At 40.4% G+C, this 27951-nt stretch overlaps 1 protein-coding gene across 2 annotated transcripts in view; it reads right to left on the reverse strand.

The window, feature by feature from the left end:
- The window catches only part of frmpd1a (FERM and PDZ domain containing 1a), a 132554-nt gene that overhangs the window by 23058 nt on the left and 81545 nt on the right, over positions 1-27951 (reverse strand). The window contains exons 7-12 of one of the 2 annotated variants that reach the window (XM_061988047.2): positions 27371-27475; positions 18997-19092; positions 16309-16434; positions 9412-9531; positions 5717-5853; positions 2673-2892 (exon numbers count right to left, since the gene is read on the reverse strand). In XM_061988047.2, the coding sequence (XP_061844031.2) occupies positions 2673-2892; positions 5717-5853; positions 9412-9531; positions 16309-16434; positions 18997-19092; positions 27371-27475 (804 nt within the window). The remainder of the gene's footprint in view (positions 1-2672; positions 2893-5716; positions 5854-9411; positions 9532-16308; positions 16435-18996; positions 19093-27370; positions 27476-27951) is intronic. The other variant, XM_061988048.2, reaches the window with a different exon arrangement.

The following is a 27951-nucleotide window of genomic DNA, read 5'->3' on the forward strand; positions in this document are numbered from 1 at the left end:
GAATCTCCTAATTATTCCATAAGTCAGGACACAAAGTCATCTTTCCACCCGTCTATGGAACAGCTTGCCGGAGGACCTCAGGGCTGCGGAGAACGTTCATGTTTTTAAGAGCAGGCTTAAGACCCACCTTTTTGATTTGGCTTTTACCTGATATTAATAATTTTATTGAAGTCATTTGTATTGTACTTTTTATCCTATTAGTTATGCAAGATTTTACTTAGTTCTATGTATTTATTATTTATTTACTGTATACTAATAAAAAAAATAATCATTTAATCTTCATATGTCTTACTTAGATTTTATTCTTTATCTCTACTCATGGTTCTTACTATTTTACAAGTTTTATTGTTTTTATTTTTCCAAGGTTCCTCAGATGAGCCATCTGTCTCAGGGGTTATCGGCCGTGCTTGTAGGGGCGCTTTTGTGTCAGCGTCCTGGTGGTCATGGTCTGATGACCTCCTGGTGCACGTCTCCTGTGATAGTGTTTACTCACATGTCCCCTCTGTACTCAGCCATGCAATCATTTGTCCATATAGTAGCATATGTGTGTATGTTGTATGTGTGTGTGTTTGTTTGTGTTTGGTATCTGTGTTCGTGCGTACATACACTATATTGCCAAAAGTATTTGGCCACCTGCCTTGACTCACATATGAACTTGGAGTGCCATCCCATTCCTAACCCATAGGGTTCAATATGATGTCGGTCCACCTTTTGCAGCTATTACTGCTTCAACTCTTCTGGGAAGGCTGTCCACAAGGTTGCGGAGTGTGTTTATAGGAATTTTCGACCATTCTTTTAAAAGCTCATTGGTGAGGTCACACCCTGATGTTGGTCGAGAAGGCCTGGCTCTCAGTCTCCGTTCTAATTCATCCCAAAGGTGTTCAAGTCAGGACTCTGTGCAGGCCAGTCAAGTTCATCCACACAAGACTTGCTGGAGCCTATCTCAGCTGCATTCGGGCGGAAGGCGGGGTACACCCTGGACAAGTCGCCACCTCATCGCAGGGCCAACACAGATAGACAGACAACATTCATACTCACTTTCACACACTAGGGCCAATTTAATGTTGCCAATCAACCTATCCCCAGGTGCATGTCTTTGGAGGTGGGAGGAAGCCGGAGTACCCGGAGGGAACCCACGCAGTCACAGGGAGAACATGCAAACTCCACACAGAAAGATCCCGTGCCTGGGATTGAACTCAGGACTACTCAGGACCTTCGTATTGTGAGGCACATGCACTAACTCCTGTGCCACCGTGCACAGGAGTTATATATATATATATATATATATATATATATATATATATATATATGTATATGTCAAGCATGTAGTGCTCTAAAATGTCTAGAAGCTTCTGACTTGGGCTATGGAAAAGAAGCACTGGACAGTTGCAGAGTGGTCCAGAGTCCTGTTTTCAGACAAAAGCAAGTTTTGTATTTCATTTGGAAGTCAAGGCGCTTGAGTCTGGAGGAAGGCTGGAGAGGAGCAAAATCCAAGTTGCTTGAAATCCAGTGTGAAGTTCCCACAGTCAGCAATGGTTTGGGGAGCCATGTCAGCTGCTGGTGTTGGTCCACTGTGTTTCATCAAGTCCAGAGTCAATGCAGCTGTGTACCAAGAGATTTTAGGGCACAACATACTTCCATCTGTTGAAAAGCTCTATGGAGATGATGATTTCCTTTTCCAGCATGATCTGGCACCTGCCCACAGTGCCAAAACCACCAGTAACTGGTGTACTGACCATGGCATTACTGTCCTCGATTGGCCTGCCAACTCCCCTGACCTGAATCCCATAGAGAATGTGTGGGGTATTGTGAAGAAGAAGCTGAAAGACACCAGACCCAATAATGCAAATGAGCTAAAGGTGTTATGGGCATCCGTAACACCTCAGCAATGCCACAGGCTGATTGCCTCCATGCCACACCGTATTGATGCAGTAATCCGTGCAAAAGGATTCCCAACCAAGTACTGAGTGCATTAGTTGACATTTTCAAATGTTTGATTTTGTTTTACTGTTATAAATCTTTTTTTTTTTACTTTGTCTGAGGAAATTTGAGATAGGATTTTTGAGTTTTCTTAAGCTCTATGCCATAATCAGCAATATTAAAATAATAAAAGGCTTGCAATATTTCAGTTGATGTGTAATAAATGCAGAATGTATGACATTTTTGTTTTTTTTAATTGCATTACAGAAAATAAATAACTTTATCACAATATTCTAATTTTCTGAGACAGTCCTGTATATATATATATTTTACAGTGACATTTTGTAAATGTAAAGTTTTTACTGTAAAATCGACAGTCTACTTAAAACAATGTATATAATTAATAATGAAAGCCAGAGGCAAATTCATACATTATTCACTGTTACACGCGGCCCTCTGATGGTAGCCATGTGGCCCTCAATGAAAACCAGTTTGACATCCCTGATCTAAACACTCTGAACTTATTGCAGGTGTATTACTGAGTGCATTGAGATGTGTGAGAATTTAAGTGGGTTTACATTACAGCCCCAGCAGTATTTGTCAGAAAAATAATAGCACAGACAAGTAGGGGTACATGTTTGCCAAATGTTCACAGTTTAGTGTGCAAGAGTAGGATATTACATACACACATATGTACAGTTGGCAGACTATATACTGTATGTATAAAGTACATAAGAATACAAAATCCTTACCATCATAGTTGCGCTAAAAGATTTCCCACCAAAAGACTTGAGCTCACTCAGTTCTTCCAAGTAGTTTATGCGTGCCTGATGGACTGTCAGGCCTTTCTGTTTGGGATCACTTTCTGATTGGCAACTTTTCAACTGGAAGTTTATGGCCTTTTTCAAGTCCTTTTCTCGCATGTTTCTCAACAATGTGGAGGAAACAAAGGTTTCGATGCCCCATGTCTTACTGGAGAAAGCAGAGGAAGGTGATCAGTAATATTCCACATATATTTAGGAAAGTTGACAATCTGGTTTGTGTCTTGACTATGTAGCCAAATGTAACGTATGTACCGTATTTTCCGGACCATAGGGCGCACCGGACTATAAGGCGCACTGTCAATGAATGGTCTGTTTTTTTTTTTTCATATATAAGGCGCACCGGATTATAAGGCGCATTAAAGGAGTCATGTTATTATCATTTTTTTTCTATCTGTAAAACACTTCCTCGTGGTCTACATAACATGTGATGGTGGTTCGTTCTCAAAATGTTGCATAGATGATGTTTTCAAGCCGCTTTCTGACAGTCGCTTAACGATGCGCCGTTTTATGGGCGGTCTTATTTACGTGGCTCACCTTCGACAGCGTCTTCTCCCCGTCATCTTTGTTGTAGCGGTGTAGCGTGCAAGGACGGGAGTGGAAGAAGCGTCAAAAGATGGAGCTAACTGTTTTAATAAAATTCAGACTTTACTTTAATTAATAACGGAGCAGCATCTCCTCATCCGGAAACAACAACAAGGCCCGTGAAAAACCGTCCGACCGGAGCGCTCTAATAACTAAAGTTCCTTGGGTGAATAATGTAAACTCACTACACCGGTATGTTTTAGCGCTTTCATGGCAAGTTTACTGACAGATATAAGTAAGAACTGTACACTACTTTATATTAGAAATGGCAACAGCGGAGGATGAATGTCCCATAACAAGAAGATAGACTGTGTCGTCACGGACTACAAAGGCGGATGCGCGCAATTTTTCAGGATTTACGCAGATCCCAAATACAGATCAGCAGGTACCAGAAGGTAAGAACATTTGCTTTTGAAATATATTGCAAAACAAAACGCCAGATAATGTCTTACCTTACACACACACGATAATAATACTCGTATGTTTAAAGGCCTACTGAAACCCACTACTACCGACCACGCAGTCTGATAGTTTATATATCAATGATGAAATCTTAACATTGCAACACATGCCAATAGCTTACTAAAGTGCAATTTTAAATATCGCGCGAAATATCCTGCTGAAAACGTCTCGGTATGATGACGTCAGCACGTGACGTCACGGATTGTAGAGGACATTTTGGGACAGCATGGTGGCCAGCTATTAAGTCGTCTGTTTTCATCGCAAAATTCCACAGTATTCTGGACATCTGTGTTGGTGAATCTTTTTCAATTTGTGACGGCGTGGCGCAGTGGAAGAATGGCCGTGCGCGACCCGAGGGTCCCTGGTTCAATCCCCACCTAGTACCAACCTCATCATGTCCGTTGTGTCCTGAGCAAGACACTTCACCCTTGCTCCTGATGGGTGCTGGTTAGCGCCTTGCATGGCAGCTCCCACCATCAGTGTGTGAATGTGTGTGTGAATGGGTAAATGTGGAAGTAGTGTCAAAGCGCTTTGAGTACCTTGAAGGTAGAAAAGCGCTATACAAGTACAACCCATTTATCATTTATCATTTATAATTTGTTCAATGAACAATGGAGACAGCAAAGAAGAAAGCTGTAGGTGGGAAGCGGTATATTGCGGCCGACTGCAGCAACACAAACACAGCCGGTGTTTCATTGTTTACATTCCCGGAAGATGACAGTCAAGCTTTACCATTGGCCTGTGGAGAACTGGGACAACAGAGACTCTTACCAGGAGGACTTTGAGTTGGACGCGCAGACGCGGTACCGTGAGTACGCATGCAGCTGCGGCTTCCAAACATTTGATCGCTTACCTGTACGTGCGTGCCGCTATGTGCATGTCACGTACGTAACTTTGGGGACTTTGGGGAAATATATGTGCTGTATGAACTTTGGGGAGGTGAACGGTACTTTGGGCTGTGGAATTGAGTGTGTTGTGCAGGTGTTTGAGTTGTATTGGCGGGTTATATGGACGGGAGGGGGGAGGTGTTTGTTATGTGGCATATTAAATATAAGCCTGGTTGTGTTGTGGCTAATAGAGTATATATATGTCTTGTGTTTATTTACTGTTTTAGTCATTCCCAGCTGAATATCAGGTCCCACCCGCCTTTCACAGCATCTTCCCTATCTGAATCGCTCCCACTGCCCTCTAGTCCTTCACTCTCACTTTCCTCATCCACAAATCTTTCATCCTCGCTCAAATTAATGGGGAAATCGTCGCTTTCTCGGTCCGAATCGCTCTCGCTGCTGGTGGCCATGATTGTAAACAATGTGCGGATGTGAGGAGCTCCACAACCTGTGACGTCACGCGCATATCGTCTGCTACTTCCGGTAGAGGCAAGGCTTTTTTATCAGCGACCAAAAGTTGCAAACTTTATCGTCGATGTTCTCTACTAAATCCTTTCAGCAAAAATATGGCAATATCGCGAAATGATCAAGTATGACACATAGAATGGACCTGCTATCCCCGTTTAAATAAGAAAATAGCATTTCAGTAGGCCTTTAATGCGCCGAAAACCCATCAAGCGGTGTGGCTTTGTAGCTTACCAAAGTTGTACTAAAACATTTTGATAGATTTTTGAGCGCCGTGTGTAATGTTCTATATTTTCAATGGAACATATAAAATGTTGGTGTTGTTTACGTGAGTCATACTGCCATCATATTGCAGTCTACACACATTGACTGCCATCTACTGGTCACACTTTTCATTACACCACCATGTACCAAATAAAATTGCTTCGAGGTCTGTAAGCACAACCAGTATTATTCCGTACATTAGGCACACTGTCGAGTTTTGAGAAAAAAAAAGGATTTAAAGTGCGCCTTATAGTCTGGAGAATACGGTATACATGTGGGGCACAGAACAAGAAAATGTACGTGTGTCTTTACGTGACTGTCTTCAGGTTGGTCTTTGGTGGCAGTCCACAGCTCACCAACCTCTCCTGGATGTGCATTGCAGCAAGTCGCAGAGCAGTGTTACACCTCATTTCAACTGCAAAGCGCTCTTGCAGAACATCATTCACTCCCTGACACAAACATAACTCCAGCAGTCAGTGTCATAATTCCTGGTTTGCTTTTATTTCAAATTGGATGGACACTTGCCAGGATATTCTGTCTACTTTAAGAAAGCTATCACAGCTACGGCATGTACTTGTGTTATCACAAATTAATTTTTAGGATAGTTCTATTGATTTTTCAATCAGTAAACGGCTGAGAGCTGTTGTAAACTCCGGTCTGGCTAAAACCTCATGAACGCTGCAACCCTTGGAGGATCCACCTCATTTACATTTTACATCACTGACCTGTTGTGTTGTAATTGTTTTCATTTCAACATTACACCGAGCGTTGGTTTCAAAATACATACAGTCGTGGTCAAAAGTTTACATACACTTGTAAAGAACATAATGTCATGGCTGTCTTGAGTTTCCAATAATTTCTACAACTCTTTTTTTTTTTGTGATAGAGTGATTGACACACATACTTGTTGGTCACAAAAAACAGAGACCATAGAACTTTCCTCCAGAAGGTCTTATCTTTGTCCATGTGATGTCAGATGAAACAAAAATTGAGCTGTTTGGCCACAATACCCAGCAATATGTTTGGAGGAGAAAAGGTGATGCCTTTAATCCCAGGAACACCACACCTACAGTCAAGCATGGTGGTGGTAGTATTATGCTCCGGGCCCGTTTTGCTGTCAATGGAACTGGTGCTTTACAGAGAGTAAATGGGACAATGAAAAATGAGGATTACCTCCAAATTCTTCAGGACAACCTAAAATCATCAGGTTGGGTCTTGGGCGCAGTTTGGTGTTCCAACAGGAAAATGACCCCAAACACACGTCAAAAGTGGTGAAGGAATGGCTAATCAGGCTAGAATTAAGGTTTGTTTCTTCCCAAACTCCTGACTTAAACGTGTGGACAATGCTGAAGAAACAAGTCCATGTCAGAAAACCAACACATTTAGCTGAACTGCACCAGTTTTGTCAAGAGGAGTGGTCAAAACTTCAACCAAAAGTGTGTGGATGGCTACCAAAAGTGCCTTATTGCAGTGAAACTCGCCAAGGGACATGTAACCAAATATTACAATTTTCAGTAGACCAGTGACGTGCAGTCACTAGAGGCAGGTGAGGCGGGGCCTCACCTGCCATCATGGAAAGAAAAATTTTTTAAAAAGAAAAACATATATATTAAATTGTTAAATGTATCCAGTGATTATACTATAAAGTTATTTTCCATTTAACTTCACCAGTTTTAGATTATTTTTATTCAAAATCGCTGAATTTTCACATTTGCCGTTCAAATACTGAGAAGAGACGGTGCGGTGAACAGCAGCCAGTCGAGGCACGTCACTCAGTGCCTCAACATGGACGGACTCGGCTAACTGCTGGTCTGCTGTGCAGTGAGACCGTATTGCTATATGAACTATATTATACATTTCCATAGTTTAGTTAGCTGAGGTATATAATGTACAGTGTATTTTGTCAACAACTGTATGTGTGTAACGTATTTTTTGTGCTGAGCGATCATAAAACAGCTGCAAAAGACGCACTGGCTGAGGCTCCAGTAGCCATGCCTCCTGCACCCCCGCCGTAGAATGCACGGCAACCCCTGACGGGAGTGTTATATCAACTAAAGCCCACATTTAAACTTTCCACGTGCAAGATTGAATCTATTTAAAAAAGTTATTTCATAAGAAGCCAAAAAGTGCAAAAACAATAATGTTCGTGTTGGAGGAGTTGCGAATGACTGCTGGGCCACAACATTAGGTACGCCTGCAGACTGCAGGTGTATCTAATTCACAACTCCTCCAACACAAACATTATTGTTTTTGCACTTTTTGGCTTCTTATTAAATAACTTTTGTAACCTATTTTCATGGGCTTTCCTCTTTGTGATGTTAAGTTCCTGTTATGCGCTGTTATACAGTATATGCCTTGAGCTCTTATTTTGAAGGCGCTAAGAGCGGAATTTTGACACGTTGGAGTGGAGCGGAAGTTTTTGAAAGAAGGTAAATAAAGTGGTCCTCGTGTAAACTGGAGCCTCCGTGTTTGTTATTTTGTAGTTTCATACAGTATAGGCGACATTTATAAACCCTCGGTTACACTTTTTTAAATAGATTCAATCTTGCACGTGGAATGTTGAAGTGAGGGCTTTAGTTGATATAACACTCCCATCAGGGGGTTCATTAATCAGCACAACAGCGGCGCACTTATAAGTAAAGGTAAGACCATAATAAAGTTTTTTTATTAAATGTGCTTTTTTGTGTGCTACAGTTTGTATGTGTAAAGTTAAAGTTAAGTTAAAGTACCAATGATTGTCACACACACACTAGGTGTGGTGAAATTTGTCCTCTGCATTTGACCCATCCCCTTGATCACCCCCTGGGAGGTGAGGGGAGCAGTGGGCAGCAGCGGCGCTACGCCCGGGAATCATTTTTGGTGATTTAACCCCCAATTCCAACCCTTGATGCTGAGTGCCAAGCAGGGAAGAATGCTGGTATGAGCTTTTAAACATAACCCGTTTACTGCTGCCAATCAAATGGTGAATAAGATACTCTTTAGGGTTCATATGTTTGTAAATCTGACTGTGATGAAGTCAGTGCCTCACCAGCCATCAACCTCACCGCACGTCACTGCAGTAGACCCATAATAAATTCATAAAAGAACCAAACTTCATGAATGTTTTTTGTGACCAACAAGTACGTGCTCCAATCACTCTATCACAAAATAAAAATAAGAGTTGTAGAAATGATTGGAAACTCAAGACAGCCATGACATTATGTTCTTTACAAGTGTATGTCAACTTTTGACCACGACTGTACATACAATTTCATTTTAGGCCATTTAAAGCAGAAGTCTGACAACCAACAAGTGAGATAATCAGGTAAAGTTTTAACAGTTTAACTGTCAACTGTCAACTTTATTGTCAATTATTCGCAAGGAATTAAAATAAAATTTTCAGCACAGTCCCACTCAAGAGCAGACACTCATTTATTAAATTGAGGATTCCATACAATTTTTATGGGTTCTGTTTTTTGGGTCAATCCTGGTATGAAGTATATTAATCCTGACAGCTCCAATGCATCATGTTGTCAGTCTACAATGTGGCCTGACTTGAAGTTGTTTCATGCATTGACGTCAAATTTGCTAAATAAAACATGCCACATTATTCCAATTTTATATGCCCATTGAATTATTTTGATGGACATTATGGGTTAGGTATGCCCAAGGAGTAGTTAAGGGCTTGTATGGTCTTGACCTCTGCATGTATGATGAGATTATCACAGATCTTCAAGATGCGACCTTTAAACAAATTTGAATAATAGGATACTGAGACCGATTTTGGTGGATTTAAAGATTCCTTTTTCATTCATAAATGAAATTGCAAATGGATATTTGGTGGTATTTATATATATATTATATGATGATGTATATTTGAACTGTGGGTCCCTGTCATAAGCAGTGTGCTTCGAGGGATGACCTTTTTGCAGAACGGACTCTGATATTAACAAAAGAAACAATAATGTAATACAAAATAAATAAATAAATAAATAGGGAAGGTAAAACAATAGCAATACGATATTTACCTGCAGGTAAAGATACTCAAAGGCAGTGGGATCTCCCTGTAGGAGAGTCTCAGGTTTTTTAGGGATGAAACAAACTCGAAACAGACATCTGAAGTCATGAGCATCTTTCTTCTGAACTACCTATGCACACACACACACACACACACACACACACACACACACACACACACACACACACACACACACACACACACACACACACACACACACACACACCAGAATGATTTGCTTTAAAAATATCATTGCTATATTGGCCGTATGTAGACTAAGAAACAGGTACTGTATACAGCAGGGGTGTCAAACCTACGAACAGGTTTTATCCGGCCCGCGTGATGAGTTTGCCAAGTATTAAAATGAGCTGCAGTTTTTTTGGAACGAAAGAAAGTGCTGTTCTAAATGTGTCCACTGGATGTCACAATAGCAATTCTGTTAGGACTAGCAAGAGGTACCCAAATGAAACTTAAAACCTGCCGTTTTATGTCTCTGCTTTGAACACATCGTTATTTGGCACCCTTACTCCCCCATAATGTCTCTGTCAAAAACGAAAAAACTTAAACCTTTTGAATAGTTTTTACCTCCGTTTCTTACGGTTCGTTGAGTTAGCACTGGATTGATACGTGGACATGATAAAGGAGGTATTTGATACCTCGAAGAGTTTACATGTTGTGTTTTTTGTTCAATCCCAGAAAGACTGTGACTGAAAATGTATTCCTGGCTTTGAGACAGAGTCTATGCTCATTGTGTTTTGATGCACAGATGACGCGCTAGCTGTCCAAAGTCGGCACCCAGGGTGGACCACACATCTGTGCATCAGCTGGGGACGTCTCTGAGCTGCTGACCTGTCTCCACTCAAGATGATCTCCTGCTGGCCCCACTATGGACTGGACTCTCACACTATTATGTTAGATCCACTATGGACTGGACTCTCACAATATTATGCTAGATCCACTATGGACTGAACTGTCACACTATAATGTTAAATCCACTATGGACTGGACTCTCACGATATTATGCTAGATCCCCTATGGACTAGACTCTCACACTATTATGTTAGATCCACTATGGACTGGACTCTCACACTATTATGTAAGATCCACTATGGACTGGACTCTCATACTATTATGTTAGATCCACTATGGACTGGACTCTCACAATATTATGCTTGATCCACTATGTACTGGACTCTCACAATATTATGTTAGATCCACTATGGACTGGACTCTCACACTATTATGTTAGATCCACTATGGACTGGACTCTCACACTATTATGTTAGAGCCACTATGGACTGGACTCTCACATTATTATGTTAGATCCACTATGGACTGGACTCTCACACTATTATGTTAGATCCAGTATGGACTGGACTCTCACACTATTATGTTAGATCCACTATGGACTGGACTCTCACATTATTATGTTAGATCCAGTATGGACTGGACTCTCACACTATTATGTTAGATCCAGTATGGACTGGACTCTCACACTATTATGTTAGATCCACTATGGACTGGACTCTCACACTATTATGTTAGATCCACTATGGACTGGACTCTCACACTATTATGTTAAATCCACTATGGACTGGACTCTCACAATATTATGCTAGATCCACTATGGACTAGACTCTCACACTATTATGTTAGATCCACTATGGACTGGACTCTCACACTATTATGTAAGATCCACTATGGACTGGACTCTCATACTATTATGTTAGATCCACTATGGACTGGACTTTCACAATATTATGCTAGATCCACTATGGACTGAACTGTCACACTATTATGTTAAATCCACTATGGACTGGACTATCACAATATTATGCTAGATCCACTATGGACTAGACTCTCACACTATTATGTTAGATCCACTATGGACTGGACTCTCACACTATTATGTAAGATCCACTATGGACTGGACTCTCATACTATTATGTTAGATCCACTATGGACTGGACTCTCACAATATTATGCTTGATCCACTATGTACTGGACTCTCACAATATTATGTTAGATCCACTATGGACTGGACTCTCACACTATTATGTTAGATCCACAATGGACTGGACTCTCACACTATTATGTTAGATCCACTATGGACTGGACTCTCACACTATTATGTTAGATCCACTATGGACTGGACTCTCACACTATTATGTTAGAGCCACTATGGACTGGACTCTCACATTATTATGTTAGATCCACTATGGACTGGACTCTCACACTATAATGTTAGATCCAGTATGGACTGGACTCTCACACTATTATGTTAGATCCACTATGGACTGGACTCTCACATTATTATGTTAGATCCAGTATGGACTGGACTCTCACACTATTATGTTAGATCCAGTATGGACTGGACTCTCACACTATTATGTTAGATCCACTATGGACTGGACTCTCACACTATTATGTTAGATCCACTATGGACTGGACTCTCACACTATTATGTTAAATCCACTATGGACTGGACTCTCACAATATTATGCTAGATCCACTATGGACTAGACTCTCACACTATTATGTTAGATCCACTATGGACTGGACTCTCACACTATTATGTAAGATCCACTATGGACTGGACTCTCATACTATTATGTTAGATCCACTATGGACTGGACTTTCACAATATTATGCTAGATCCACTATGGACTGAACTGTCACACTATTATGTTAAATCCACTATGGACTGGACTCTCACAATATTATGCTAGATCCACTATGGACTAGACTCTCACACTATTATGTTAGATCCACTATGGACTGGACTCTCACACTATTATGTAAGATCCACTATGGACTGGACTCTCATACTATTATGTTAGATCCACTATGGACTGGACTCTCACAATATTATGCTTGATCCACTATGTACTGGACTCTCACAATATTATGTTAGATCCACTATGGACTGGACTCTCACACTATTATGTTAGATCCACTATGGACTGGACTCTCACACTATTATGTTAGAGCCACTATGGACTGGACTCTCACATTATTATGTTAGATCCACTATGGACTGGACTCTCACACTGTTATGTTAGATCCAGTATGGACTGGACTCTCACACTATTATGTTAGATCCAGTATGGACTGGACTCTCACATTATTATGTTAGATCCAGTATGGACTGGACTCTCACACTATTATGTTAGATCCAGTATGGACTGGACTCTCACACTATTATGTTAGATCCACTATGGACTGGACTCTCACACTATTATGTTAGATCCACTATGGACTGGACTCTCACACTATTATGTTAGATCCACTATGGACTGGACTCTCACAATATTTTGTTAGATCCTGTATGGACTGGACTCTCACAATATTTTGTTAGATCCTGTATGGACTGGACTCTCACACTATTATGTTAGATCCACTACGGACTGGACTCTCACACTATTATGTTAGATCCACTATGGACCTGACTCTCACAATATTATGCTAGATCCACTATGGACTGAACTATCACACCATTATGTTAAATCCACTATGGACTGGACTCTCACAATATTATGCTAGATCCACTATGAACTGGATTCTCATACTATTATGTTAGATCCACTATGGACTGGACTCTCACAATATTATGCTAGATCCACTATGGACTGGACTCTCACACTATTATGTTAGATCCACTATGAACTGGACTCTCGCACTGTTATGTTAGATCCACTATGGACTGGACTCTCACACTATTATATTAGATACACTATGAACTGGACTCTCACAATATTATGTTAGATCCACTATGGACTGGAGTCTCACAATATTATGTTAGATCCACTATGGACTGGACTCTCACACTATTATGTTAGATCCACTATGAACTGGAATCTCACAATATTATGTTAGATCCACTATGGACTGGACTCTCACACTATTATGTTAAATCCACTATGGACTGGACTCTCACACTATTATATTAAATCCACTATGGACTGGACTCTCACAATATTATGCTTGATCCACTATGGACTGGACTCTCACAATATTATGTTAGATCCACTATGGACTGGACTCTCACGCTATTATGTTAGATCCACTATGGACTGGACTCTCACACTATTATGTTAGATCCAGTATGGACTGGACTCTCACACTATTATGTTAGATCCACTATGGACTGAACTCTCACATTATTATGTTAGATCCACTATGGACTGGACTCTCACAATATTATGTTAGATCCACTATGAACTGGACTCTCGCACTGTTATGTTAGATCCACTATGGACTGGACTCTCACACTATTATATTAGATACACTATGAACTGCACTTTCACAATATTATGTTAGATCCACTATGGACTGGACTCTCACAATATTATGTTAGATCCACTATGGACTGGACTCTCACACTATTATGTTAGGTCCACTATGGACTGGAATCTCACACTATTATGTTAGATCCACTATGGACTGGACTCTCACACTATTATGTTATATCCACTATGGACTGGACTCTCACACTATTATGTTAGATCCACTATGGACTGGACTCTCACACTATTATGTTAGATCCACTATGGACTGGACTCTCACACTATTATGTTAGATCCAGTATGGACTGGACTCTCACACTATTATGTTAGATCCACTATGGACTGGACTCTCACGCTATTATGTTAGATCCACTATGGACTGGACTCTCACACTATTATGTTAGATCCAGTATGGACTGGACTCTCACACTATTATGTTAGATCCACTATGGACTGAACTCTCACACTATTATGTTAGATCCACTATGGACTGGACTCTCACGCTATTATGTTAGATCCACTATGGACTGGACTCTCACACTATTATGTTAGATCCAGTATGGACTGGACTCTCACACTATTATGTTAGATCCACTATGGACTGAACTCTCACACTATTATGTTAGATCCACTATGGACTGGACTCTCACAATATTATGTAAGATCCACTATGAACTGAACTCTCACACTATTATGTTAGATCCACTATGGACTGGACTCTCACAATATTATGTTAGATCCACTATGAACTGGACTCTCGCACTGTTATGTTAGATCCACTATGGACTGGACTCTCACACTATTATATTAGATACACTATGAACTGGACTCTGACAATATTATGTTAGATCCACTATGGACTGGACTCTCACAATATTATGTTAGATCCAGTATGGACTGGACTCTCACACTATTATGTTAGATCTACTATGGACTGGAATCTCACACTATTATGTTAGATCCACTATTGACTGGACTCTCACACTATTATATTAAATCCACTATGGACTGGACTCTCACACTATTATATTAAATCCACTATGGACTGGACTCTCACAATATTATGTTAGATCCACTATGGACTGGACTCTCACACTATTATGTTAGATCCACTATGGACTGGACTCTCACACTATTACGTTAGAGCCACTATGGACTGGACTCTCACATTATTATGTTAGATCCACTATGGACTGGACTCTCACACTATTATGTTAGATCCAGTATGGACTGGACTCTCACACTATTATGTTAGATCCACTATGGACTGGACTCTCACGCTATTATGTTAGATCCACTATGGACTGGACTCTCACACTATTATGTTAGATCCAGTATGGACTGGACTCTCCCACTATTATGTTAGATCCACTATGGACTGAACTCTCACACTATTATGTTAGATCCACTATGGACGGGACTCTCACTATTATGTTAGATCCACTATGGACTGGACTCTCACAATATTATGCTTGATCCACTATGGACTGGACTCTCACAATATTATGTTAGATCCACTATGGACTGGACTCTCACAATATTATGTTAGATCCACTATGAACTGGACTCTCGCACTGTTATGTTAGATCCACTATGGACTGGACTCTCACACTATTATATTAGATACACTATGAACTGGACTCTCACAACATTATGTTAGATCCACTATGGACTGGACTCTCACAATATTATGTTAGATCCACTATGGACTGGACTCTCACACTATTATGTTAGATCCACTATGGACTGGAATCTCACACTATTATGTTAGATCCACTATGGACTGGACTCTCACACTATTATGTTAAATCCACTATGGACTGGACTCTCACACTATTATATTAAATCCACTATGGACTGGACTCTCACAATATTATGCTTGATCCACTATGGACTGGACTCTCACAATATTATGTTAGATCCACTATGGACTGGACTCTCACACTATTATGTTAGATCCACTATGGACTGGACTCTCACACTATTATGTTAGATCCACTATGGACTGGACTCTCACATTATTATGTTAGATCCACTATGGACTGGACTCTCACACTATTATGTTAGATCCAGTATGGACTGGACTCTCACACTATTATGTTAGATCCCCTCTGGACTGGACTCTCACAATATTATGCTAGATCCACTTGACGTCCATTGCACCGGTCGCCCAGGGGGGTCCCCACATCTGCGATCCCCTCCAAGATTTCTCATTGTCATCCCATTGGGTTGAGTTTTTTCTTGCCCTGATGTGGGATCTGAGCCGAGGATGTCGTTGTGGCTTGTGCAGCCCTTTGAGACACTCGTGATTTAGGGCTATATATGTAAACATTGATTGATTGGTTGATTGTTTTTGAAACTGCACCAATTTCCTCAGAATTTTCAAGTGTTTTGTCCAGAGGATTATTTGTGATTTGTATGTTTTCACAATGTGCTTTTTCTATTTTTGGCCAAAGTAAAACAAAGAAAACAACCTGGAGTTGTCTTTAGTTTTAAGTTATCATACCATGATTTTACCATTCCGCCCACTTGGCAATAGATTTCCCACCATGTGGCCCCTGAGCTAAAATGAGTTTGACACCCCTGGTATACAGTCATAAGAGTATTTTATGTGTGTGTACCTGTTGTATCTTCTCCTCGTCATGTAGCAGCAGTAGTTTAGTCACACTGTATTGTTGTTCCAGCACCAGGGAGAAATGTTCAATTTTTCTTAAAGAAAGCTTTTCCTTTAGTGTCATCACGATGTCCTGAAAGAAATTAGTTGGAGATACAATATTTTATGAGAAACTTGGGATGGTCGAATATCAGATGGAACATTTACTTGCCTGGATACATATATATATATATATATATATATATATATATATATATATATATATATATATATATATATATATATATATATATATATATATATATATACATATATATATATATATATATTTCTTTTTTTATATATATATATATATATATGAAAAAAATGTATAACCACTACGATTAAAACTCCTAAAGAAAAATGCTCTGGACAGAGACACAAGGGCTGTAACACTTTGTGGCACAGTGGCTATCTAATATTGTCTGGAGCTTGACACAATTAGCCTAGCGCCATTGTTTTTTAATAAAGCATTTGCAAAAGTGTTACGGTAAGGAGTAGGGTTGTACAGTATACCGGTACTAGTATAGTACCGCGGTATTAATGAATCAAAAACAGTACTTTACTCTGTTTGAAAAGTAATGGTTCCCCATATTGTATTTTTTTTTTTTTTTTTTTTTTAATGGGCATGACACAGCAGACACAGTGTGTAGACAGAAAAACTAAAGATAAAGGTGAAGTTATAACATTAAAACGCCCTCAGGAAGAGGTGCTTCAAGACATGGCTAAACTAGCTCGCAGCTAAAATCCATCCGCAGTCAGCAGTGTTGTAACTACTTCTAAATCACTAATCCTCGCCTCCATGGCGACAAATAAACTACGTTTCTTACAAGTATCATCCCTGCTAAACATGCTTCACTACACATTGTAGGAGGATGCAATAACTCAACAAATGCCATGGGTGGATCTACATCTGACATCCACTGTAATGATATCAAGTACAAGAGTGTATCTAGTCAATACTACTATGATTATATCGATATTTAACAGTCCGGGGTCTCTGTTGTGGTATTTTAGGCTTCATAACGCGCCACACATTTCCAATGGGAGACAGGTCTGGACTACAGTCTAGTAACCGCACTATTTTACTATGAAGCCATGCTGTTGTATATTTCCTTATCTGTATTAAGTTCCTTTCCTGTGCTTTTATGTTTATTTTACAAAACCAGTGAAGTTGGCACGTTGTGTAAATCGTAAATAAAAACAGAATAGAGATATTTGCAAATCCTTTTCAACTTATATTCAATTGAATCGACTGCAAACACAAGATATTTAATGTTCGAACTGAGAAACGTTTTTGCAAATAACCATTAACTTAGAATTTAATGGCAGCAACACATTGCAAAAAAGTTGGCACAGGGGCATTTTTACCACTGTGTTACATGGCCTTTCCTTTTAACAACACTCAGTAAACGTTTGGGAACTGAGGAGACCAATTTTTGAAGCTTTTCAGGTGGAATTATTTCCCATTCTTGCTTGATGTACAGCTTATGTTGTTCAACAGTCCGTGTTCTCCGTTGTGGTATTTTAGGCTTCATAATGGGCCACACATTTTCAATGGGAGACAGGTCTGGACTACAGGCAGGCCAGTCTAGTACCTGCACTCTTTTACTATGAAGCCACGCTGTTGTAACACGTGGTTTGGCATTGTCTTGCTGATATAAGCAGGGGCATCCATGAAAACGTTGCTTGGATGGCAACATATGTTGCTCCAAAATCTGTATGTACCTTTCAGCATTAATAGTGCCTTCACAGATAAGCTAGCCATGCCTTGGGCACTAATACACCCTTATACCATCACAGATGCTGGCTTATGAACTTTGCACCTTTACCAAATCTAGATGGTTCTTTTCCTCTTTGTTCCGGAAGACACAACGTCCACAGTTTCCAAAAACAATTTGAAATGTGGACTCGTCAGACCACAGAACACTTTTACACTTTGCATCAGTCCATCTTGGATGAGCTCGGGCCCAGCGAAGCCGGCGGCGTTTCCGGGTGTTGTTGATAAATGGCTTTCGCTTTGCATAGTACAGTTTTAACTTGCACTTACAGATGTAGCGACCACCTGTAGTTACTGACAGTGGTTTTCTGAAGCGTTCCTGAGCCAATGTGGTGATATCCTTTACACACTGATGTCGCTTTTTGATGCAGTACCGCCTGAGGGATCCAAGGTCACGGGCATTCAATGTTACGTGCAGTGATTTCTCCTTTTGATGCTATTACAGACCTTAGGTGGTGAAATCCCTAAATTCCTTGCTAGCGTATGCTAGCGTTTTCTGTGCACTTCCCAGGTGCCTTAATCCTATTTTGTTTTCTGACATAAAGCGCTACGCCTGTTGTCTCTGCATCTTGTAGTTCAACCGACAGAACTTAACAATTTGTAAAGGGAGTTTATAAAAGTGTGTTTGTTATACAGTAGTAATTGTCCAGTCATTGTTTTTTGTTTTTTTAACCGCTTCTCTTGTGCGTGACCGGACTGATCACAAGGCAGAATCTTATCAATCCCTGTCAAGCTACTGTGCACAAATAAACAGACAACCATTCACACTCACATTCACAACGTGCTCACCTAACATGCATGTTTTTGGACTATAGAAGGAACCTGGACTACCCAAAGTCAACACACCTATGCACAGTACATTCAACTGGACTTTACCTTGACCGTTGTGATGGGTTCAAATTTGAAGGCCTTGGTCTGCCCATTCTCCAGATAAACCTTCAGAACATTTGGCAGGAATAGCAGCGAGTTGCCCTGTAAGCAAAACAAGTCGGGGGTCAAAGAATGAGATGGAAATATGCATACTTGCCAACCCTCCCAAATTTTCCGGGATACTCCCGAATTTCAGTGCCTCTCCCGAAAATCTTCCGGCACAACCATTCTCCCGAAAATCTCCAGATTTCCAGCCGGACAACTATATTGGGGGCGTGCCTTAAAGGCACTGCCTTTAGCGTCGTCTCTCACCTGAAAAGGAGAATATTACCGTATTTTTCGGACTATAAGTCGCAGTTTTTTTTCATAGTTTGGCCGGGCTCCAGTGCGACTTATATATGTTTTTTTCCTTTTTTATTATGCATTTTCGGCAGGTGCGACATATACTCCGGTGCGACTTATACTCCGAAAAATTCGGTATATATGTCTCCATCATACTTGCCAACCCTCCCGGATTTTCCGGGAGACTCCCGAAATTCAGCGCCTCTCCCGAAAACCTCCCGGGACAAATTTTCTCCCGAAAATCTCCCGAAATTCAGGCACACAATATAAACAGCATACCTGCCCAATCACGTTATAACTGTAGAATGATCGAGGGCGAGTTCTTGGTTTCTTATGTGGGTTTATTGTTAGGCAGTTTCATTAACTTCCTCCCAGCGCGGTAACAACACACAACAACAGCATTTCGTCTACTGTAAAGCAGTTCGTCTGCCGTAAACAGCAATGTTGTGACACTCTTAAACAGGACAATACTGCCATCTAGTGCATTTGATGAAAGCACTTTTTGCGTGCCACACAGCACATCATTAGTGAGGGCGTTCAGCATGGTTAGAAAAATAGTGACAAATAGAACAAGGATGGACAATTCAACCCTTAACTCAACAATGAGTAGATGAGTGTTATGTGTATGTATATGTGTAAATAAATGAACACTAAATTCAAGTATTTCTTTTATTTATATATATATATATATATATATATATATATATATATATATATATATATATATATATATATATATATATATATATATATATATATATATGTATGTGTGGGGAAAAATCACAAGACTATTTCATCTCTACAGGCCTGTTTCATGAGGGGGGTACCCTCAATCGTCAGGAGATTTTAATGGGAGCATTCGCATACCATGGTTTATATAGGGCACAGAGTGGGTGGGTACAGGCTGGCCTAGGGGCGTGGTGATTGGTTCATGTGTTACCTAGGAGGTGTTTCCGTCTATGGCGGCATGTTGTTACAATTTCGCTGCGCTTGTTGAGGGATGACAGGTCTGGACGGTAGATAATAAACAGTTTCTCTTTCAAGCATAGGTTGCATCTTTTATTACCACTATTGTAAGGTGTGCTGGATGCAAGAATTTGCCATGTTATTGAATATTCAACATTATTGTCTTTGAGGTCCCAAATGTGTTTGCTGAGTTCTGTGGTATTTTGCAGGTTTTTGTTCCTGAAAGAAGCCTTGTGGTTGGTCCATCTGGTTTTGAATTCACCCTCGGTTAATCCTACATATGTGTCGGATGTGTTAATGTCCTTGCGTATTACCTTAGATTGGTAGACAACTGATGTTTGTAAGCATCCCCCGTTGAGGGGGCAATCAGGTTTCTTTCGACAGTTACATGCTTTGTTGGTTTTGGAGTCATTCTGACTGGGGGTCGACGGCTCATTTGCAATTGTTTTGTTGTGGTTTGAGATGATTTGTCGTATATTGTTCATGCAGCTGTAGCTCAATTTGATGTTGTTCTTGTTGAATACTTTTCTTAGGTTGTTGTCTTTGGGAAAGTGTTTGTCAATCAGGTTGAGGAATTTGTGTCCAATGTTCGTTGAGACGTTTTTGCTGTATGGGGGGTTGTACCAGATGATGCAGTTTCGTTTTCTGTTCTTTTTTGGCTGGTTTCCTGGCGTGGGTTCATAGGTGAGGGTGAAATTGTATCCGCTTTCATCAAGGGCTTTTTGGTACGGGGGGGTTGCTTGGTCAAATTCAGCTTTGCTAGATGACAGCATCGATAGCCTTTTATTGATTCCGGTAGGTATTCTTTTCGTGGTGGTGGGTGGATGGTTGCTGTCATGGTGCACGTATTGGAGTGTTGTGTTGGGTTTCGTGAATGGTTGGTAGCTGTTATTTCTCAGGTTGAAAGTGACGTCAAGAAAGTTGACGGTTTGCTTGTTGGCTTCAATCGTGATCCGTAGGCCGTTCTCTTTGAAAATTTGGCATATGCGCTTCTTACAATAGTGGTAATAAAAGATGCAACCTATGCTTGAAAGAGAAACTGTTTATTATCTACCGTCCAGACCTGTCATCCCTCAACAAGCGCAGCGAAATTGTAACAACATGCCGCCATAGACGGAAACACCTCCTAGGTAACACATGAACCAATCACCACGCCCCTAGGCCAGCCTGTACCCACCCACTCTGTGCCCTATATAAACCATGGTATGCGAATGCTCCCATTAAAATCTCCTGACGATTGAGGGTACACCCCTCATGAAACAGGCCTGTAGAGATGAAATAGTCTTGTGATTTTTTTTCCCCACACATACATATATTGCGCTCTACTACGGTATCGAGCACTATTTTTTGGATAACCTTATTAAGACATATACTCCGCTCCAAATTGACATTTGTTGAGCACTGTACAACGATCAGAAATGGAAAAATTCAACATCGACTACTCCACGAAGAACATTCCCATACCCGCACAGAATGACTACAAGCTAAGGCTCATAGAAAAGACGGAACACTTCCTAAGAAGGATGCGGTGGAAAGCACATTTTTTCCTCCACCCTGAAACAAAAGGAATGCAAAAGGAAACTTACGGATTCAAATCTACCAAGAACCCACCCACAGTTGAGGAACTAAAGGATTTTGAGAACGACATGCTCAAAATGATACAATCAGTCAAATTCAAGCCAATCCGCAACCCACTCCTCACCAAGCTGAAAAATGACAAGGAGCGCATCAAGAAAGTAAACAACCTCATCATAGCTGCCGATAAAACCAGAAACTTCTACAGAATGGACATACCAGAACACCACACCTTACTGGACAGAAGCATCACCAAATCATACAAAAAAGCGCAACCCAATACCTTACAGAACATCCACCTGGAAAATAAAAGGATCGCGGCTGAACTGGACATTGAGGACAGGGTGGACGCCACAGCCAACAAGGAAGCCTTCATCACATTGAAGGATCACAAACCCAACTTCGCAAATAACCCAACATGCCGACTAATAAACCCAACTAAATCTGAAATAGGAAAAATCAGCAAAATAATCCTGGACAGAGTCAACACAAAAATCAAGGACAAAACACCACTCAACCAATGGAGAAATACAGCAGCAGTAATCAAATGGTTCAACAACATCCAAGACAAACAACAGCACAACTTTATCTCCTTTGATATCGAGGAATTTTACCCTTCCATCACGCAAGACCTACTGACTCAAGCACTAGACTTCGCCTCAGACTACGACTCAATCACAGGCAACGAAAGAAACATCATCATCCACGCAAAAAACTCCATTCTCATCCACAACAGTACACCATGGCAAAAAAAGAACAATGCAACATTTGACGTCACTATGGGAAGTTTTGACGGAGCAGAAACGTGTGAACTCGTTGGGAGTTTCCTCCTCTCCCAGCTCGCTAGCCTCAATCTGAACCTTGGTATTTACCGTGATGACGGACTGGCAGTGTGTCGCGCCTCGCCAAGGAGCAGCGAGAATACCAAGAAGCGCATATGCCAAATTTTCAAAGAGAACGGCCTACGGATCACGATTGAAACCAACAAGCAAACCGTCAACTTCCTTGACTTCACTTTCAACCTGAGAAATAACAGCTACCAACCATTCACGAAACCCAACACAACACTCCAATACGTGCACCATGACAGCAACCATCCACCCACCACCACGAAAAGAATACCTACCGGAATCAATAAAAGGCTATCGATGCTGTCATCTAGCAAAGCTGAATTTGACCAAGCAACCCCCCCGTACCAAAAAGCCCTTGATGAAAGCGGATACAATTTCACCCTCACCTATGAACCCACGCCAGGAAACCAGCCAAAAAAGAACAGAAAACGAAACGGCATCATCTGGTACAACCCCCCATACAGCAAAAACGTCTCAACGAACATTGGACACAAATTCCTCAACCTGATTGACAAACACTTTCCCAAAGACAACAACCTAAGAAAAGTATTCAACAAGAACAACATCAAATTGAGCTACAGCTGCATGAACAATATACGACAAATCATCTCAAACCACAACAAAACAATTGCAAATGAGCCGTCGACCCCCAGTCAGAACGACTCCAAAACCAACAAAGCATGTAACTGTCGAAAGAAACCTGATTGCCCCCTCAACGGGGGATGCTTACAAACATCAGTTGTCTACCAATCTAAGGTAATACGCAAGGACATTAACACATCCGACACATATGTAGGATTAACCGAGGGTGAATTCAAAACCAGATGGAACAACCACAAGGCTTCTTTCAGGAACAAAAACCTGCGAAATACCACAGAACTCAGCAAACACATTTGGGACCTCAAAGACAATAATGTTGAATATTCAATAACATGGCAAATTCTTGCATCCAGCACACCTTACAATAGTGGTAATAAAAGATGCAACCTATGCTTGAAAGAGAAACTGTTTATTATCTACCGTCCAGACCTGTCATCCCTCAACAAGCGCAGCGAAATTGTAACAACATGCCGCCATAGACGGAAACACCTCCTAGGTAACACATGAACCAATCACCACGCCCCTAGGCCAGCCTGTACCCACCCACTCTGTGCCCTATATAAACCATGGTATGCGAATGCTCCCATTAAAATCTCCTGACGATTGAGGGTACCCCCCTCATGAAACAGGCCTGTAGAGATGAAATAGTCTTGTGATTTTTTTTTCCCCACACATACATATATTGCGCTCTACTACGGTATCGAGCACTATTTTTTGGATAACCTTATTAAGACATATATATATATATATATATATATATATATATATATATATATATATATATATATATATATATATATATATATATATATATATATGAAATACTTGACTTAGTATTTCTTATATATATATATATATATATATATATATATATATATATATATATGAAATACTTGACTTGGTGAATCCTAGCTGTAAATATACTCCTCCCCTCTTAACCACGCCCCCAACCACGCCCCGCCCCCAACCACGCCCCCGCCCCCCACCTCCCGAAATCGGAGGTCTCAAGGTTGGCAAGTATGGTCTCCATTATCCATAGGTTTATCTATAACCCATAAAGTAGGCAGGCACGGAGCTATTTCTCAGCATGTGTTTATTCCAGCCGGCACGTTAATACACTGACACACAACATCCACAAGGCGGCGGCAACGCAGTATTATGGGCCACCTTGCAAGCAACATTCCCATTTACGGATGTTTTCAACAAATCCGTGAAGGATATGTTCCCGGATTCAGAGATCGCTCGCCAGTACTCAAATGGCAGAACAAAATTACTCAAATAGTGAAAGTTAAGTGTTATTTTTTTTTTTTTAAGTAAGCAGCAAGTACAGTACAGTTAGTAGAACAACTGGGTTTTCATTACTGTTTACTGTACTCTATATATATATATATATATATATTTATATATATATATATATATATATATATATATATATATATATATATACACAGTATATATATATATATATATATATATATATATATATATATATACCGTATTTTTCGAAGTATAAGTCGCACTGAAAATGCATAATAAAGAAGGAAAAAAACATATATAAATCGCACTGGAGCCTGGCCAAACTATGAAAAAAACTGCGACTTATTGTCCGAAAAACACGGTATATATAAATAAATATAAGAAATACTTTAATTCCAGTGAATTTTAGCTATAAATATACTCCTCCCTCTTAACTCCGCCCCCCCGGCCCCGCCCCCACTCCCCCAATCTCCCGAATTCGGAGGTCTCAAGGTTGGCAAGTATGGAAATATGAGCATCCTAAAACCTGCCATAAAATGAAGATTCTTTACAACAGGAAAATGAGAGGGATTCTTAAACCGCCGTATGCATGTGTTAGAGACAAACAGCTGGGATATTGTTTGTATTATTTATTAGATAATTTATAAGATTAGGATGGCTGTATCGTTATTTTTACATATCCCTTATTTGAATTTGTCATGTGTTTTGTTGTTTGAACGGAGTATTTAGGTGTATGTTGTCTACCCTCTTGTAAATTGAACATGCCAACCGTTTCATCTCTCAAAATGTCTCTTCCTAACATGGGTCTTCTAATCCTGTAATCAGAGTCGTTAAAGGGAAATGAGACAAATATCGACGAGCAATTTCTCCGGGATTGGTAATGGGCACTCCAGCCTCTGTGGTTTTACCCATCCAGCGAATTTCACATCCGCTAACAGATTGGGAGCAGCCAGAGCCAAGCATGTATGAAAAAAAAACATCACCCATCATAAGTGCATACTGTATAGTTAGTAAGTACTGTAGTATACATTATGATTACACAACCCATTATTGGGTAGAAAAGAGTCAAGGCTTGTTCAAAACGTGACATTTTTTTTAAATTTTGAGTAATGTACTGTGCATCTGGTGCAATCAAGTAATGAGTATGTGCGTTTTACAAAACCCAAAACCAGTGAAGTTGGCACGTTGTGTAAATGGTAAATAAAAACAGAATACAATGATTTGCAATAGACAAGATATTTAATGTCGGAACTGAGAAACGTAATTAATTTTTTTTCAAATAATCATTACTTAGAATTTAACACATCGCCAAAAAGTTGGCACTGGGGCATTTTTACCACTGTGTTACATGGCCTTTCCTTTGAACAACACTCAGTAAACATTTGGGAACCGAGGAGACCAATTTTTGAAGCTTTTCAGGTGGAATTCTTTCCCATTCTTGCTTGATGTACAGCTTAAGTTGTTCAACAGTCCGGGGTCTCAGTTGTGGTATTTTAGGCTTCATATTGCGCCACACATTTTCAATGGGAGACAGGTCTGGACTACAGGCAGGCCAGTCTAGTACCCGCACTCTTTTACTACGAAGCCACGCTGTTGTAACACGTGCAGAATGTGGCTTGGCATTGTCTTGCTGAAATAAGCAGGGGCGTCCATGATAACGTTGCTTGGATGGCAACATATGTTTCTCCAAATCCTGTATGTACCTTTCAGCATTAGTGGGGCCTTCACATATGTGTAAGTTACCCATGCCTTGGGCACTAATACCCATACCATCACAGATGCTGGCTTTTGAACTTTGCACTAAGAACAGTCCGGATGGTTAATTTCCTCTTTGGTCTGGAGGACACGACATCCACAGTTTCCAAAAATAATTTGGAATGTGGACTCGTCAGACCACAGAACACTTTTCCACTTTGCATCAGTCCATCTGAGATGAGCTGGGGCCAGGCGAAGCAAGCGGCATTTCTGGGTGTTGTTGATGAATGGCTTTGGCTTTGCATAGTAGAGTTTTAACTTGCACTTACAGATGTGCAGTGATTTCTCCAGATTTTCTGAACCTTTTGATGATATTACAGACTGTAGATGGTGAAATTCCTAAATTCCTTGCAATAGTTCGTTGAGAAATGTTGTTCACGCATTTGTTCAGAGAGTGGTGACCCTCGCCCCATCCTTGTTTGTGAATGCGGCTCCAGACAGATTTTCTTTTTGTATTTTCAGTCCAATATATCGGAGGCAGATATTTACATATATCTGAATTTAAGTTGTACTTCTTCCATTTCTTTGTCATATTTGAAAACAGCTTGTGTTTTCCATTTATTCTCTTGATGCTCTGTCAGCAAGTATACTATGTGTGATAACCTTGAGTTCTTTGGAATGTGTTTAGACTAGCATTTTGTTTTGGCTACAGAGAGAGGGTGGTGGGATCGGGAAGACAGACCATTTTTGGGAGGCGCGATAGAATGTTCTAGGGTTAGACTGGTCTCAATCAAAATGTATATTGGCAAAGCTTTGAGAATATACAACAAAATACCTATTCTGTCTCTGGTGGTTTTTCAACTCAGCTTTAAGTGTCGGAAAGAACTTGGGAGCGAATTGTGACTTGAATTCCCTGGGAGGAACAACTGGTCCAAAACGCAACAGGCTCTTTCAACATTTTGGGTTGCCAACCCCTGGTCTAACACACCCATGAAAAGCTGCAATATATTTTCTTTAAGAGAACAAATCAGAGTCTAGAAAACGTAGTGATAGTAGAAGCTGGCCAAATAACTTGATAATGTTTGCTCACTCACCTGAGCATGTCCATTGACTTCGACTTCCTCAGCAAAGTGAACCTTGACTGGGTTCGACTTGAGCTTGGCTCTTTTCTCAGGCGTAATGAATGACGACTTAGGGCCCTAGAAGATACAAAAGGTTTGTTTTTTATTAGATCGCGGCACATTGAAAAGTGACAATCAAAGATGGAAACTACGAAAAACAACAAAAAAACCCCACAAAAAGAGCAACATTTTGAAATATTTCTTTCTATTTCTATATTATACTAATACATACATTTTTATACACAAATAATCAGTGTGGGTGCAGTGTCTTCACCAAGTACACCACCGCAGTGACTCAAATGGCCAAAGCTGGATTTGTATCCGAAACCCCAAAGTTTCTGTCGTTTTTTGAAAATTCTAGCCACTGCTGTCAGGGGCTTATTGTGGATTGAACTACAAAATAGAGACACTTTAGTTTGTGAAATAGAGAGTCATTTATTTAGTTAGCAAGGCACGGCTCAGGCAGGGAAAATGGGTAAATCACACACTATTGTGTTGCCAACAATCTAGCATTTTAAAGAGCTGCCGTCCAAGGAATATAAATCTGTGGCTGT

Source organism: Nerophis lumbriciformis, linkage group LG27, assembly GCF_033978685.3.
Source record: "Nerophis lumbriciformis linkage group LG27, RoL_Nlum_v2.1, whole genome shotgun sequence".
In the NCBI taxonomy this organism is placed as follows: domain Eukaryota; kingdom Metazoa; phylum Chordata; class Actinopteri; order Syngnathiformes; family Syngnathidae; genus Nerophis; species Nerophis lumbriciformis.